Genomic DNA, 16,085 nt, shown 5'->3' on the forward strand with positions numbered 1-16,085 from the left:
CTGGAAGTAAGGCATCAGCCAGCTGATGGCAAGCTGAGCTTGGTGGAGCAATGTCCAGTTTACTGGGTGTAGCAATAAAACAGGAAATACTAAAGTGGTTGACAGCTCATACTGTCTGCTGACTCTTCCAATTTGGGCAAGCCATTTCCAGTTTCTCTTTTGAGCAGTAAGTTCCCATGGTCCAGCAGCTGAGATCAGTTTAGACTTCCCAGTAAGGTGATTGTGAAAAGACGTGCTTCCCTGCTCTGAGCTTCTGTAGAAGACTCTTGTAGAGATTGCCTTGGAGGGGAAGACCATATTCAAAGCTAGAGATATCGAAGGAGAGTTTCCAAGGAGGTGGAATCAAGGTGGAGAAAGACCCCTCTCGACATGGAAGTTCTTTTTCTCGTTCCTGTGCTAGGTATGTCTTGCTACTTTCTGATAACCCCAGCCTCTGGTCCTGCTCTGCTCTGTTCTGTCCACTTACCATATCTGAATAGAGAAGCATTGGCAAGAATGAGCGATAACAGCAGCAACAAACACACCAGCTGCCTCAGAGGAAAAGGGTGTGGGCAGTGGTGCCTTGTATAGTTGCATGCTTAAAACTCATCAGTGTGGCCAGGCGAGAGTGTGTGTGTGTAATGTAAATTGATGTATAATTAATCTGAGCTACTGATTTGTGATGCATTTTGTACTTATTTCAGGAATGAAATGTTATTGTTGTTTTTTTGTTTTTCACCACTACAATGATTTATTTTCTTTAATGTTGGCTGTATATTATTTTTTTTGGCGAACAAATACATTGCCCAAGACATGATCTTAAGCAGTGGTCTTCAACTAGTCCAGAAAGAAAAATCCGAGCCAGGAACATGGGGCCAGCTTTCACATGTTCATTTCTTATTTATACTTTGTAGTATCCTCTCTTTGATTTCTGGAGGTTTTCTCTTGAATTAACCTGTGGCTTATATAGAGCAAGAGGAAAAGTCATTGTCCGCATTTATGCTTGCATTATGTTGTCACTTACGGTCATCTCAACTTTCACAATCTTCCTGTTTCCTCTTCCTCTCCACTCATACTGTTTTCTACATTCTCTCTACCTTCTCAAACTTTTCTGTACTTCAGCCTTCTACTTCAATTCACCTGCTCATTGTTGCCTTTTTATCTCCCTCTTCTTCCTTTGCTCACTTTCTTCCATCTTGTGTCATCTTCAATGCTGCCTTTAATTCACCTCTCTGTCATTTAGGTCCTCTCCTAATATCAGCTTTCTTGAAATAAAAATGCACAGGGTTTCTGGGAAAGTTCATCACCCTCAGCACCCAATACAGACGCCAGTTGCTATTTGTTGCTCCTTGGTTGACGTTTGAGGAAACTTCCCAGATTCTGCTATACTGAAGCATCATATTCTTGTAGTTCCATAACAAACAAACAAAACGCTTTTCTTTCTTTTTTTTTCTTTTTCTATATAATGCCATTTTATAATTCTTTTTAAAAGCAACTAAATAAAACTAACCTTCATTCCAAATCAACACTGAAATATTAAAGATGCAAACTTACTTGAGAACAGGTCCAATTAAAATAAATGGGCCTTACTTCTGAGTAGACATGCATAGGATTTGTATGTTAATTAAATTATGATTAACTAAGGTTCTCTCTCCCTGGTCAGCTGCATTTCCTTTCCCTTTCCTGCAGGTTTTGTTTTCTTCTTGACATCTTCTGTGGCTGCCTTTTTCCCCCCTTTCTCACAATTGCCGGTCTGCCTGCCCTCTCCATGTATCAACTTTCCTGAACTCAGATGTACAGAAAATAAATCTGATTTTTTCTCTCTCTCAGTACCCTCAGAACGTAATACAGGCAGAAGTGGAGAGGGGAGGAGATATAAAAACCTCCACAGGACTGAACATAGGTAGAGCTCAGACATAGCTACACAAACCAACAAACACATTTCATCTTATCCAGTATTTTAGGCATGTTTGCCCATTAAGTTCAGCTAGAATCCCCACACCATTTTCCTCCAGCCCAATCCTTCTGTTCCAAGCAAATAGAAGTCATTGAATAGCAGTCCTTACTGGTGAATAAACCCTCACATCTCTAGACTCGGGGCTGCCTGGATTCATTCCTCCCTGAGTGTTTCACCACCAACAGCTGCAGCCATTCCAGCGCTTCTTTTCTATGCAGAGGAGTCCAGTGGCTTCCAGGCTTCACAACACAACCAGCTTTATGTGATTCAGTGAGGCTGCAATAGTCAGGTAAATAGCCTCTTCTCAAGCCAGGCAGGGTGTTTCCACTATGTGGGAGCATGGCTGGGCTGGTGCGAAATGAGGAGGGAACTCTCTCACATAACATACCTTCCAAATGCCCTGGAAAAAGAGACACATCCCGTAGTTTCTCACACAACCTCTGCGGCCATTTTGGGTGTCGTGATCTGTCATGCTCTCACCTCAAAGAAACACTTTTCCCAGGGCCACGACCCCACACAGCTCCCCAAAACTCATGCTTTGGAGGCACTGTACAATATCTCACGAGGCGCATGTCATGTGAGTCTCCCAGGAACAGGTCCTGGAAGATGCACATTCCAGTTTTGCATCGGAAGAAGTTGGAAGGTAAGACATAAGAAAGAGGAATAAAAAACTGCAGCCTCCAGGTTGGACTGAAGGGTTTGCGTGGTGATGGCAGTTTTTCTGTGACCCGCCTGGCATGGCCATGCAGCCAACCTGTGGGTACAGACCCATTGGCTGAAGACCGAAGCCTAAGGTCTTCTTGAAGCTATGCAGGTCTGGGGTCTGGTCAATGCTTGGATGGGAGCCTACCTAATACATATGCTCCCTTGAGGCAAATATAACATGTAAATAATCTTCAGATCAAATCAGTTCAAACTTCCAGGCCTATTTAACCAGTTCCATCCCTCCTTTTTTATTTCTCTCTTTCAGTTTTCCTGCATCTTGTTCCGCAGCCAGCGTCATCTGCAGGTAACATTCCAACTTCTTCCCAGTGAGTTGTTTATGTGGAGAAGACCAGAGTGTCTGTAGAGAAGAATCCTTGTCTCTTTTGTGCTGTTGTTTAGCAACCCAGCACCCCCTCCAGCTGCTTTGTGGTTCCCCCAAGTATGCTAGTAACTTCACTCTTATACATGGGTACTTTCCAGGAGCAAACTGTACCACACTTAACAAATCCCAGTGCCACCTCCTTTTGCATCACTACTGCGTATTATAAAAGCGAAGTCACCCTCCAAGTGTGAATCCTTATGTAGGTAAAATGAAACATATACCCATGTTTAGGAGCAAAGTTCCTGGCATGCTTGGGGAAAACTGCAAGGATTGCAGAACTACAAATATATATATATTTAGGAGGGGAGGGGGTGGAATGAAAAGTCCTCAAACAGAGCTGGGCTGAATAAGACAGTTTGCAGAAACACAGAGAATAAATTTTAAAAGTATGTGGGGTGGGATGGAGTAACCTGGAACAGGGCAAGGCTAAAACAGAGCACCCCACACTGTGACAGTTCGTTTCAGGTTCCACTTGTTTGCCTGCCACTGAGATCCCTCTGCTTTTCTTCCAGGATCTCTCCCTCCCCCCAAACTCTCGGTACAGACAAATTATCCTGAATACTTTGAAGGCGAGAGGGTTGTGCTCATATGCTCAGCTTTCCTAAACAGGACGGTGGAGGGATACAGGTTCTTCAATCAGGATGGGCAACAAATTCTCAAAATGGCTGCCGACCCTTATCAAAAGGGCAGACTGTTTTTTAGGGCTGAAATGAGCAAGATGGGAAATTACAGCTGTGATTACTGGATGGGGAAAGCTAATACAGAGGTCACATCTGCCCGAAGCAACTCCATCTCCCTACAAGTGAAAGGTAGGTTTCTAGTTCCTGGGACGTTGGTGGCCTGTTCCAATGAAAATTTAAGGGATTGACTGTCCAATTCATTTTCTTCTCCTCTGCCACTTGCTACATCTGTCACCCCCAATTTGATGTCCTCTGACACCCCTCTTGATGACTGACAAGGGCCCATGCCCTCCCAGTTTTATCATTCTTTCTTTTTTAAGTGGGTTGTTTGGTTGGGGTGTCCTCATTGCTAGCCGGTGGCCTGTTTCTTTAGTTTGTGCTTTATTTGTTTTGGTACATATGTAGATATTTTGCATGGCTTTTTGGGGGGTTATAGAGTTTCTAGACATTGTTCCTCCCCTGGGAAATGTGATTTGCTGTTGTTGTTGTTGCTCATGACTAAGAAATTGTCATTTCCCAATGTGAGCCTGGACCCAGAAAGTCTGGGGACCCCAGTGTTAGAAATCTACAGCCTTGCTCATGGCGGAGTAAAGGTAAAGGTAAAGGTACCCCTGACCATTAGGTCCAGTCGCGGACAACTCTGGGGTTGTGCGCTCATCTCGCTCTATAGGCCGAGGGAGCCGGCATTTGTCCGCAGACAGCTTCTGGGTCATGAGGCCAGCATGACTAAGCTGCTTCTGGAGAACCAGAGCAGTGCACGAAAACACCATTTACATTCCTGCCAGAGAGGTACCTATTTATCTACTGGCACTTGACATGCGTTTGAACTGCTAGGAGGGCAAGAGCTGGGACTGAACAATGGGAGCTCACCCCGTCGTGGGGATTTGAACTGCTGACCTTCCGATCGGCAAGCCCTACCTAGGCTTTGTGGTTTAGACCACAGCGCCATCCTCATCCCAGGGCGGGGTAGGGGTGGATAACTATGCAGAATACAAATGACATGATTAGCAAATCACAGCTTTAAAATAAAGAACAAAATAAATGCCTTGGGTGGGAGGTGGCAGCCATCAGCTTAATCTTTCCCTCCCTAGAAACAATCTCAGCAAAAATCAGGCAAACACACATATAAGGTGCTACTGGAAGGAATTTTTTTTGTTTTGACTATGGCAGACCAACACAGCTACCTATCTGTAACACATATACGCTATTAGCTTTCGGGTGGGGGAACCTCTCACTGTTATGTAACACACTATACGGAGGACCCTTTCTGTACTTTTGTAGCCCCGAAAGTGTAGAATGAACAAACGTATTGCAAATGCACTCATTTGCTGCAATAATAATAATAATAATAACCTTTTGGGAAAATTATAGCTTCAGGTGGCTATTTTCAGCAGAAAAAAACAGTGCAGAAGTGTTGTGCCTGCAAGTTGCCCGCATCAATATGATGAAGGGGAGGAAGCTCTGCTGTATATATATCTGCTTCTCTAACCGGAACAATCTCTCAACAGCTCAATGGCCTTCTGCACACTGAGTATGACTTAGTTGAACATCAGCCCTTTTTTATGTTTTCAATTTTTTTACTGTAGAGAAGAGAAACCGAGTTTGCAGGAAGTTTCCCAAAGAAAAAATGTTTAGGCAATTACTTTCATTCTTAGTTATCAGTTTTGGGGAAAAGAAACTAAACTTGTTGGGAAAATGTGGAAAGGAGCAGCAAAACCACTAAGTGGCAGCAAAGGCTAGGTTATGCAACCTGAACGCTCCTTTTGACTCTTTTCCTGCTAAGCTTCAAATTCAAATTTCCGGGTTGTTTCCAACTATTTAATGAGCCCAAATGAGCCGTGTTAATTAGCTATTCTGAGTAGTACTAGCGTTGAATAAAACCCTCAGATCCCTTTCATCGTATGTACAAAGTTGGATAGGAACATTTTAGTGCAACTCTGAGACAGGAGTGAGAACATGTTGGGAATGTGGGCTTGGGAGAACACATCTTTGTTTGGAGTTCTATCCTGGCATGTGATACCCAAAATCCTCCTGACACAGTGCATGTGGAAGGCGTTGTGGCCTTCTGCTGACAGCTGTAAGTTGCCCATGGCTCACTTCCAAAAAGCACCAAGCCTGATAGACCTTTATCTTGATATTGGATGCTAGCATCACGTTCTCCCATACCCTTTTGGAGAGGTGAGCCATTGCCAATACACTGATTATGGTGGAACCCAGCACTGTCTACCATCTCAAGTGTGTGGTCACCAGTGCTGATACATGGAGTGCTGGCGACATCCTGACCCAAGACATTGGGCTTTATCTGCGTCTTTAGGCACACTTTGTCGTAATCTATGTATTTTTGTGCTTGGGACGCGGATGGCGCTGTGGGTAAAACTGCAGTGTCTAGGACTTGCCGATCATATGGTCGGCGGTTCGAATCCCCGCGGCGGGGTGAGCTCCCGTCGTTCAGTCCCAGCTCCTGCCCACCTAGCAGTTCGAAAGCACCCTTAAGTGCAAGTAGATAAATAGGGACCGCTTTATAGCGGGAAGGTAAACGGCGTTTCCGTGAGCTGCGCTGGTGCAGGCTCGCCAGAGCAGCGTTGTCACACTAGCCACGTGACCCGGAAGTGTCCTCGGACGGCGCTGGCTCCTGGCCTCTAGAGTGAGATGAGCGCACAACCCCAGAGTCGGACACGACTGGCCTTCGGGCAGGGGTACCTTTACCTTTACCTTTATGTATTTTTGTACACATCTCTTGGCTACAGAACCGCATTTCAAAATTCAGAGAAGTGTGGCTGTGTTTTAGTTTTTCTGTCAAATCAGTTAGGTTCACCTTTATTTTTATTTATTTTTTAAAATGTTTTTATTAGCAATTTCAACATAACAACATATCAAAACATATCATATTCATTATTTCCCCCTCCCCCCCCGAGACTTACCTCAGCTCCTCTCTCTGATTTCTCAACCCATATTATTCTCTGCATGTTATAAAATTATACAAATCCTCACATTATCTATCTACCATGTTATCAATCAATAAATTTGTGTATGTTTATTCAAAACCTGCCAAGGAGTCCAATTCATTTTGTTGTCTTTTTAAGTAATTTGTGACAAGTTCCCATTCTTCTTTAAAGTCACAGTTGTCCTTATCTCACAGTTTGTATGTCAGTTTGGCCAGTTCTGCATAGTTCATAATTCAGAGAAGTGTGGCTGTGTTTTAGTTTTTCTGCCATTTTAGAAAGTGCAAATCAGCCAGGTTCGCCTTTAAATGGGAACTAAATCACATTTCTCCTCCATCCTTCAATTATTTCATTGCAAGCCTAAAATCTGATGTCTAAAAATGCTTCCCTGCCCTCACCCTATCTCTCTCTCTTCCCACCCTCTCTCTCCACCCACCCAACCATTGCAAGCATACTTCAGGGTGGAGGAGTTTAGCTAGCCTCTGTCTCTGTGTTACACGAAGCAATCTCAACCCTGGGTGTTTATCTTTCTTTCCCAGAAGCCCCAGAAGCCCCCTCCCTCTCTTTAAACCCAAGCCTCCTTGAGTACAACCTGGGAGATAATGTCAGCCTTGTGTGCTCAGCTCCGCCTGAAAGAAAGGAAGTCAAGGAGTTCCAGTTCTATAGCGACAAAGAGGAAATATCAGTTGTGCCTCCATATGGCAACGTCTACACTCACAACATGAGCATCATGGAACCCAAAGATGTGGGAAGCTTCATGTGTGGTTACGTAGTGGACCTCTCTGGAAGAAAAGTTATTTCAAAGAAGAGTAATTCTGTCACCATTGCTCAAACAGGTAATCTCCAGATCTACCTATCTATCATCTATATCTATCATCTATCTATCTATCTATCTATCTATCTATCTATGTATCTATCTATCATCTATCTATCATCTATCTATCTATCTATCTATCTGTCATCTATCTAATTTATTTATTTACCTGCCTTTAGCCAATAAAGGCTCTCAGGGCTGCTGGGGGGGGGGAATCAATATTAAGATGGGCCCTGCTCTCAGACTTACAATCCAAAAATAAAAAGAGACAACATGCAAAGAAAAAGGGAGTCAGAGGGAGAAGGAAAATACAAGCTGAAGTAAAGGTTCTTAAATTTGCAGATCTTATTGCGCAGTTAACAAAAGGAATTCTTCACTGGTGGCTCCTTGTTGTCTTCTCATTGATAAAGAACATGCTTTGTTTTGAAGCACTCTTCCTCCATAGATCACATGTGAGAGCAGAGTCAATGCCCAGCCAGGAGGGTAGGGCAGCTTCTACCACAGACATGCTGCTTGAGTTGCATCTGACAATCCCCACTGGAAATGGTTCCTTCCATCACAGATGCACAAACCTTTGACTGGATTTTTCCAGCTGGCCGTGGGGGAAGCAGGGAGTGGGGCAATGCTATCTCTCTTGCAAACCTATCTTCCATAGATTTGGTTGCGAGATCAGGAATTGATAAGAAAGGTAAATCACATGGCGAGATTCTGTAGAAATAACACTCGGAGAGTCTGTCAAAATGACTAAGAAGCATTAGGTGGTCCAAACCAATATCCACAAACTCTTATCTGATTCTGAATAAGAGAACCCAACTTCGGTGAAATGTGGCATCTTTTCATTACACTCTGTAACCAGAAACTCTTTTTCTTAGTCAACGGGAACTTAGACAACTTTTCCAGCTGGAAACGGATGGCGGCCATTGGTGGCTCCTTCTTCACCATCAACAGCCTCATCTTCCTCATCTCCCATTTGTGTTTTTAAACCACAGGTAAGTGAAAAGAGTAAACATTTCCTTTCGAACATGTACTTTGGAGCACGTGTGGCCCAATACATTTTTTGGGTTTAAGGGTTTAAGATGATTCAGTTTCACTGAAACCCACTGTGGTGTTAGATGTGTGATGGTGAGGCTTCCGAGACTTGAGCCTTCCATCATGCAAAGCAGAGATGAGAAACCGTCGCTGGACTATGTCCCCTACCATCCCAGATTATTGGCTTTGCTAGCTGTTGAAGTCCAGCAACATCTGGGTGGCAACAGGTTATTCATCCCTGATTGAGCCCAGAGTTGTCTTCCTTGATTGGCCATGACATTCCAGATCACTTTCTCACCACCTGTGGAGGCTGCGGGGAGTGGGGGCATTGCCTCTGAGGCAAAGGATCAGGATCATGACATAGGGATAGTTATATCTAAACCATTGGGACGTGGGTGGTGCTGTGGGTTAAACCACAGAGCCTAGGACTTGCCAATCAGAAGGTCGCGGTTCGAATCCCCGCGATGGGGTGAGCTCCCGTTTCTCGGTCCCTGCTCCTGCCCACCTAGCAGTTCGAAAGCATTTCAAAGTGCAAGTAGATAAATAGGTACCGCTCCGGTGGGAAGGTAAACGGCATTTCCGTGTGCTGTTCTGGTTCACCAGAAGCGGCTTAGTCCTGCTGGCCACATGACCCGGAAGCTGTACGCCAGCTCCCTCGGCCAATAAAGCAAGATGAGCACCGCAACCCCAGAGTTGGTCACGACCTAATGGTCAGGGGTCCCTTTACCTTTATATCTACCTTTATATTCACCAGTGGACACCGGAGTGGGTCTTCTACCCCAGGAGAAGAGTTATGTGGCCTCCACTCCCCTAGCAAAGAACAATGACCAACCGAAAAGTGGCATGACACCACCAGAAGAGATCGAACTCATTGCCTCCTTTGCTGATTTACCAGTGGTGGAACAAAAAGAAATGATTAATAGACTGGAATCGCTTAAAACCCAACTTATTAGGAAGCTCAGCACCAGAATACTCACGTACAGCGAACATGACTCCCTAGAAGAACCAGATCATATGGATCTCTCAATAGCTAATGCTAAATGTATGTCGGCAATGGAGGATAAGATACAACCCCAAGAAGCAACTACCAGTCCTTCCCTCCAAGCAGAACAATCCTCTGTGCTCTTAATAGATTTACATGGCCGTCCATTGAAAAACATACCTGAAGAAAGTAGCACACAACAGGAAAAATCCCCTTCTACACATTCATCGATGCCAGACCTGGAACCTTCATATAGCACTGACCAATCAAGAGAAGAGGTGCCTTTGCAAACCCTCCCAAATAGCCCTCTCGCCCAGCCTTACGGATTCAACAGCAAGACCAGTGACGGAACTGATTGAAGACCCGACAGGCCACATAAATCAAGTAGCCCAAAAGACCAGTAGCAGGCTACAGAGAGACCAAACTCCTGACGAGATAGCTGGTCCATCCCGGGTGGCCCACCAAACTCTTTTGGAAAAGGGGTCCGCCCCTGTTCAAAGTCCTACTCCTAGTAGATCGAGGGGCCAAGCTCAACAGTCAGATGACCTTGTAAATCCCACTCAGCCTTTACGAGAGGTTTTTCAACAGAGGAAGATAACTGATTTCTTTATTGGCTCCCCTCTTCCCGCATTAAAGTTGAGCCAATTTTCCGAATGACAGTCAATTGGAGGAACGGGGAAACCCCAGCCTTCAATATTAAGTTGGAACATTGCTGGTTGGAAAAGTAAAAAATTAGATCCAGAATTCCAAAAATATATTAATTCCTTTCTTATCATACTATTACAAGAAACTTGGGTGGAGGAGGAAATTGAGTTAAATGGCTTTGAGTTTATATGTCTGCCTGCTAGCCCGTCAACGAATGGTGGCCGCCCTAAAGGTGGCCTTACAATTGGTATCTCCCTCAAACTTTGGGCTAAACTTTCACTAGTGCATGCATTTCTGCCTTATGCTATTACCGGACTGATCTCTGGTGGAAACTTCTCTTTATTGGTTACAAATGTCTATTTCCCTCCGGGAGGGTTAGCAGCTGATCTTACTTCTAGATGGGAATCCCTAGAGGATTTTTTACTTTCTTGTTATCTTAAGTATCCCAATGTTCCCTCCATTACTGGAGGCGATTTTAACGCTCGGATAGCATCAAGTCGGGAGGCTCTTAAAAAGTCTAAGTGGTGGGTTGACCCCGGCGTTCAAACCAACAATCTAGTATACACCCCCACTAGAATATCAAAGGATGTAAAAGTCAACAAGGCGGGAGTGATGCTCTATCAGATGACTCTACGCCTTAATTTAATTATATTAAATGGCAGGTGTCCTCCAGACATACCAGGAGAGTTCACCCACCTGGGGTTAAAATCAAACAGTGTTCTCAACTATGTATTGGTTTCCCGGGATCTATTCTTGAATGTCACCTCTTTTAAAATTGATAATGCCCAACTTAGTGACCATCTTCCCCTGACAACCAAGTTATGTGTTGACTGGCAGTTGCTCAACCGCTCCCATCCAATCCCGGTGATTGTGGAGTCGTCCACTAAAATAAAGGGGACTAGATGGTCCCCTGCCCTCGCTCATAGATATATGGATTTTATCCGAGAAAAGTTTTCTGGTGATCAGATGGACGTAGGAATAGTCCTGCGTGATCCTATTACCTGTATGAATTGTTTTTCTCGCCTGATAGAAGTTTTAACTCACTTTTTTACTTCTACAACCTATGGAGCTAAAAACGATTATTTTAAATTTGGCACCCCTTGGTTCAACTCTGCTTGCAAACTAGCCAGACTCCATCTACATACAATATATAATGACTATAAACTTTCCGGTGCTCCAGCCTTACCTCCATCTTATTCCCTGGCTAAAAAAGCATACAAACAGGCCCAGAAATCGGCCAAACGGGAGTGGCACTTAAATCGTTGGCAGACTATAATTTCTGCCTCAAAATCTCATAACTCCCGGAAATTTTGGTCCTTAATAAAGGGAAGAAACACGAAATATCCCTTAACGATGATCCCGGCCCCTACATGGGAGCATTTCTTGAGAAAATATTTCTCAGTGGCAGAAGCTCCGGCCACTCATTGGAGACCTTCTAATCCCCTTCCCGTCTGGCCTAATACCGACCCTGCTGAAATCCTAGAATTGATAGCTGAGCTGAAAACTGGTAAGGCCCCTGGGCCAGATTTGGTCCCTGTTGAGGCTATAAAGCTTCATTCTGCATGGTGGGCAGGGATTTTAGCTAAAACGTTCGACGCAATAAATGCCACGGGCTTAATACCAGGAACGTGGAAGGAGGCCATTATAATTCCTATCTACAAAAAAGGCCCTCCCGGTGACCCAGGGAATTATCGGAATATCAGTCTGCTATCGTCCATTGGGAAAATATATGCCCGTTTTTTGCTGGCAAGGCTGATGAAGTGGTCAGTTGAGGCTGACCTGATTGGACATGAGCAAGCTGGATTTAGATTAAACCGATCCACAACAGACCAGGCAATTATTCTTTATCACTTAGCCCGGAAATACTCGACGCCTCGACGGGGCCAACTCTGCGGACCTTTCATAGATCTGAAAGCTGCGTTTGATAGTATTCCGAGGAAATTACTATGGGATAAACTTGCCTGTTGGGGAATAGATAGAAGGCTATTGTGGCTTATCTCCCAACTTCATGCCGGGTCCGTGGCCAGGGTGAGATTATCCCCTGCTGGAGATCTGACTAACCCAGTGCCAGTAAATAAGGGTGTACGCCAGGGTTGTATTTTAGCGCCTCTTCTTTTTAACTTATTTATCAGTGATATGAGGAACCCATTAGCCGTCTCACAAAAATTTATCCACTCCCCTCGTATAGCAGATTACCGCTGTCCTTTACTTCTCTATGCAGATGATGCAGTACTACTCTCTTACTCCAGAGTGGGTTTAAGGAGGGCACTAAAGATTTTTGCGACATATTGCCATTCTAATCATCTGTCTATCAACCACACCAAGTCCAAAGTACTGATATTTTCAAGGAGTCGAAAACTTTATTCATGGAAACTGGAGGGCACGAAATATCGAACAAGTACATAAATTTAAATATTTAGGAATTTATTTTCAATATAATTTAGGGTGGAAAGCGCACGCTGAATATCTTCAAAACAAGACAAAAGCCCTATCACACTCCCTCCTCCGTTTTTTCTATTCTGAGGGGACCTTATTCATCCCTGCGGCCTTGAAAGTGTATAGCATCAAAGTGATGGCCACAATGGCCTATGCTGCACCTTTATGGGCTGCCTTTGCAAATCTCTCACCTTTAGAGTCACTTCAAAGCCAATTCTTACGCCGACTTCTAAAATTACCAACATGCGTAAGTAATGCGGCTATCCGCTTAGAAATGAAGATCCCCTCAGTGGAGTTAGTTATATGGAAGAGAGTTTTGATTTATTGGATATCCCTATGGCATAAACTCCCGAACCACTATCTCATTCAATGCATGTGGCGAGATGACTTCACAAATTTGTGGTCAGGAAAAATCCATGCCAAATTGCTGTCCTATGAGATCTCGCCCACTGAATTGCTCAAACTGGATCTAAATGTGGCAAAAAGGTGTATAAATCAAAGGCTGGATGATGTGGAGCTATACCAAAATTTCGTAGCTGGTGGTGGAGTCTGCTCGCCGCTAAATTTCGCATAACCCCTATCTACCGCACTCCGTCCTACTTAACATCGCTTACGGCCGCGTCTCACCGATATGCCTTCATTAGAGCTAGGTTTAATGTCTTTCCAACAAATGTGCTGAGACATAGATTCACTAAGGGCCAAGTCCCTTCAATGTGTGCGTGTGAAATGAAAACATCTGAATCTCTACATCATGTTATGTTTATCTGCCCTTTGTACAGTTCAGCCCGTGCTAGTATACTAAACTCCATAATCCAGCCTATGGCTGACAAATCAGTAGACCTACAGCTGGCCTGGGTTCTTCAAGATGTGGATCCTTATATTACCCTACAGGTTGCTAAATTCCTAACTGCCGTCCTCTCGTACAAGAGACGGAATGGAATGTTAGCTGATTATTGATAGTTATAAGAATTTTCTATAATGACATCAGATATTGATTTTAGTGTAGTGCCTAAATTTTTTAAATCTTAATCTTAAACTTTTCTTATGAATGGCTAATATCTGTCCTTGTGAGTTGAGAACTGTGTTATACTACTTGTGGCTTGTACGAGTCCGCTGTTTTATTTGATTTTATTTGTTTTGATTTGTTTTGTTGTGTTGTGTTTCATGATGGGCGTAAAGCCGAATAAACATTTTGATTGATTGATTGATATATCTAAACCAGCCTGGGTCCCACCACCTCTCTAGCAAGCTTCACATTATTTATTTATTTATTTATCTGAACTGGTCCCATTCCCAAAGCATTCCACCTCAAGCGTCACAACACTGGGAGTTGGGGAGGGAAATGGTTGGTCTGGGTTGCATCTTTGCCTTGAAGGTATGATCCAGGGAAGCCTCTCATCTCTTGCTATTTTTAAAATCATGTTTAGGACTCCTCTTCAGGTGACTGTAATAGTCCTCTTTGTCCAACTGATGGCAGTCGGACCTCAGCTCTTCATCAACCCGATTGTGGATTCTATCACCAAATGAGCCAGCTTCCCCCATAAATCACATAACCAGAATATGGATCCATCTTACACAAAAGAGCACAAACAGAGGGCTGTGGGGTGGAAACCAAGTTCTGGGGCATGACATATGCAGTGGAAATCTTTTTGATTGCTCTGTCTCTATAGGCTTTATCATATATTATAAGTGACTTGCTGCAGCAATTGTTTCAGGGGAGGGGGGAGAAATTGATGGCTTTGAACAATCATTTTGTTGTGTAAACCTGTCACAGGAATGAGGACCTTCTGGCCCTGCAATGTTGCTGAATTTCAATTTCCGTCAGCTTCAGCCAGTTTCCTGATCCCTGCTCTAACATGCGGCTTCCCCCCTCCTCCTTTTTTTAAATGAAAAAACAAAAATAAAAAACCAATTCATCGAAAGCAACAACGACAGCAACTCAGGTCCTTCCAACCTTTGGGACAATTGCTTTGAAACTTGTGCTTTTCTTTTCAACATTCTCCTCTCAGTGTTAGTGGCTGTCTGATACGCCTAGATCAGCCCTAGCATTTGTAAATATATTTCACTCCCTCAATAAACATGAACAATTTTTATATTATTATTATAATCATTTTGCTAAAAACAACAACAGAAAGAAAGAAAGAAAGAAAGAAAGAAAGAAAGAAAGAAAGAAAGAGAGAGAGGGGGGGGGAAAGGAAGGAAGGAAGGAAGGAAGGAAGGAAGGAAGGAAGGAAGGAAGGAAGGAAGATCAGTACCACAATAGTTGCAATAAAACTAGACAGAGTGTCACTATGGGAAATGAGCATGCTCTCTATCAATCAAACACATCTCTTTCTGGATTCTTTCTAAGTATTATTATTATTATTATTATTATTATTATTATTATTATTAACATTTGTATACTACCCTTCATCAAAGATCCCAGGGTGGTTTACAACGCATACTAATAAATACAGATAGTATTCTGCAATCAGAGACATATTCCTGGCTGCTATTTGGTGCTCCACTCTTCACTCCCCTTTTTCATTGTGTATGAAAAAGTTTAAAAAGTAATGCCTGTCCTGCCTTCATCACACTCAGTGCTGCTAGCACTCTGCAGAAGTTCACTTTCCACCAAACACTACGTTGTCTGTCTCACTATTGTCTGCTATACACACACACACTCACTCAAGAAAAATCTGGGAAAATGTGTCATCTGACTGGGGGTTGTGTTCTGGACTGAAACAAGCAAGTTTGGAAGTGTCAGACTGAGTTAGTCCTCTATCAAAAATGGATCTCCCACTGGATTGATTGGAACTAAGGCAGCAGGCAGGTGGAGCGCGGCTAACAGCAAGGTAAGTTTGGTGAGGCAGTGACCCATTTGCCCCAATGCACCAGCCTCCACTGGCTCCAATTCTCTCCTGCATTTCTGCTGGCTGGAGCAGAGCATGTGTTGAGCACACGAACAAAACAGGAATTATCAACGCAGTTAGCAGGTCAAGTGCTGACTCCTCTAGTCTGGCCAGACCTATTTCCATTTTCTATTTTAGGCAGCAAAGTCCCTCAGTCCAATGGCTCTTTCCCCAATAATGACTGCATTTCCCCTCTGGGCGATTATGCAAATATGGGCTTCACTGATGTTCCTCCGCCCTCCTGTAAAGACACTTTAAGGGTCTGCCTTGGAGAGGAAGGTGATATAAAAACTGGCGATACCAAGTTTCCAAGGAGGTGCAATCCAGGTGGAGAGAGATCCTTCTCAACATGGAGGTTATTCTTCTGGTTCCCATGCTAGGTATGTTGCTACTTTCTTTCTCCCCCAACCTCTTCTTCTACCACTCCTTTCTCCTGGGTTTTAATTCCTGCTTTGATCCATCATAAAAGAATCATCTGGATAAATTTTTAAACTGGCTTCAGGGCTAGCAATTGCTGAGAACACGCTCTGACCCATACGAGCCAACTCCTTGGAGGTGAGGGGTCTTTGGACCCCCCCCAACAAAATATTTGAGGGCGCCACCCCCCAAGTTGATGGGCATTGCCATTCAAGTGCTGTGTGTG

At 43.8% G+C, this 16,085-nt stretch overlaps 1 protein-coding gene across 2 annotated transcripts; it reads left to right on the forward strand.

Annotated features, from left to right (window-relative positions):
- The first annotated feature begins 151 nt into the window (after positions 1–151).
- On the forward strand, positions 152–14,644 carry LOC114583375 (immunoglobulin superfamily member 1-like). 2 transcript variants are annotated; one of them, XM_077916942.1, is made up of 6 exons: positions 152–400; positions 2,907–2,945; positions 3,536–3,832; positions 7,185–7,481; positions 8,332–8,448; positions 9,243–10,888. In XM_077916942.1, exons 1-5 carry the CDS (start codon positions 370–372, stop codon positions 8,439–8,441), a joined length of 774 nt encoding a protein of 257 aa, XP_077773068.1. In that variant the 5' UTR covers positions 152–369; the 3' UTR covers positions 8,442–8,448; positions 9,243–10,888. The 2 variants fall into 2 exon arrangements, with proteins under 2 accessions (XP_077773068.1, XP_028560530.2); XM_028704697.2 differs by lacking the exon at positions 9,243–10,888 and adding an exon at positions 13,979–14,644 and having other exon boundaries at positions 154–400.
- Positions 14,645–16,085: the final 1,441 nt, after the last annotated feature.

The sequence above is a fragment of the Podarcis muralis genome, chromosome 13, assembly GCF_964188315.1.
Source record: "Podarcis muralis chromosome 13, rPodMur119.hap1.1, whole genome shotgun sequence".
Taxonomy (NCBI): domain Eukaryota; kingdom Metazoa; phylum Chordata; class Lepidosauria; order Squamata; family Lacertidae; genus Podarcis; species Podarcis muralis.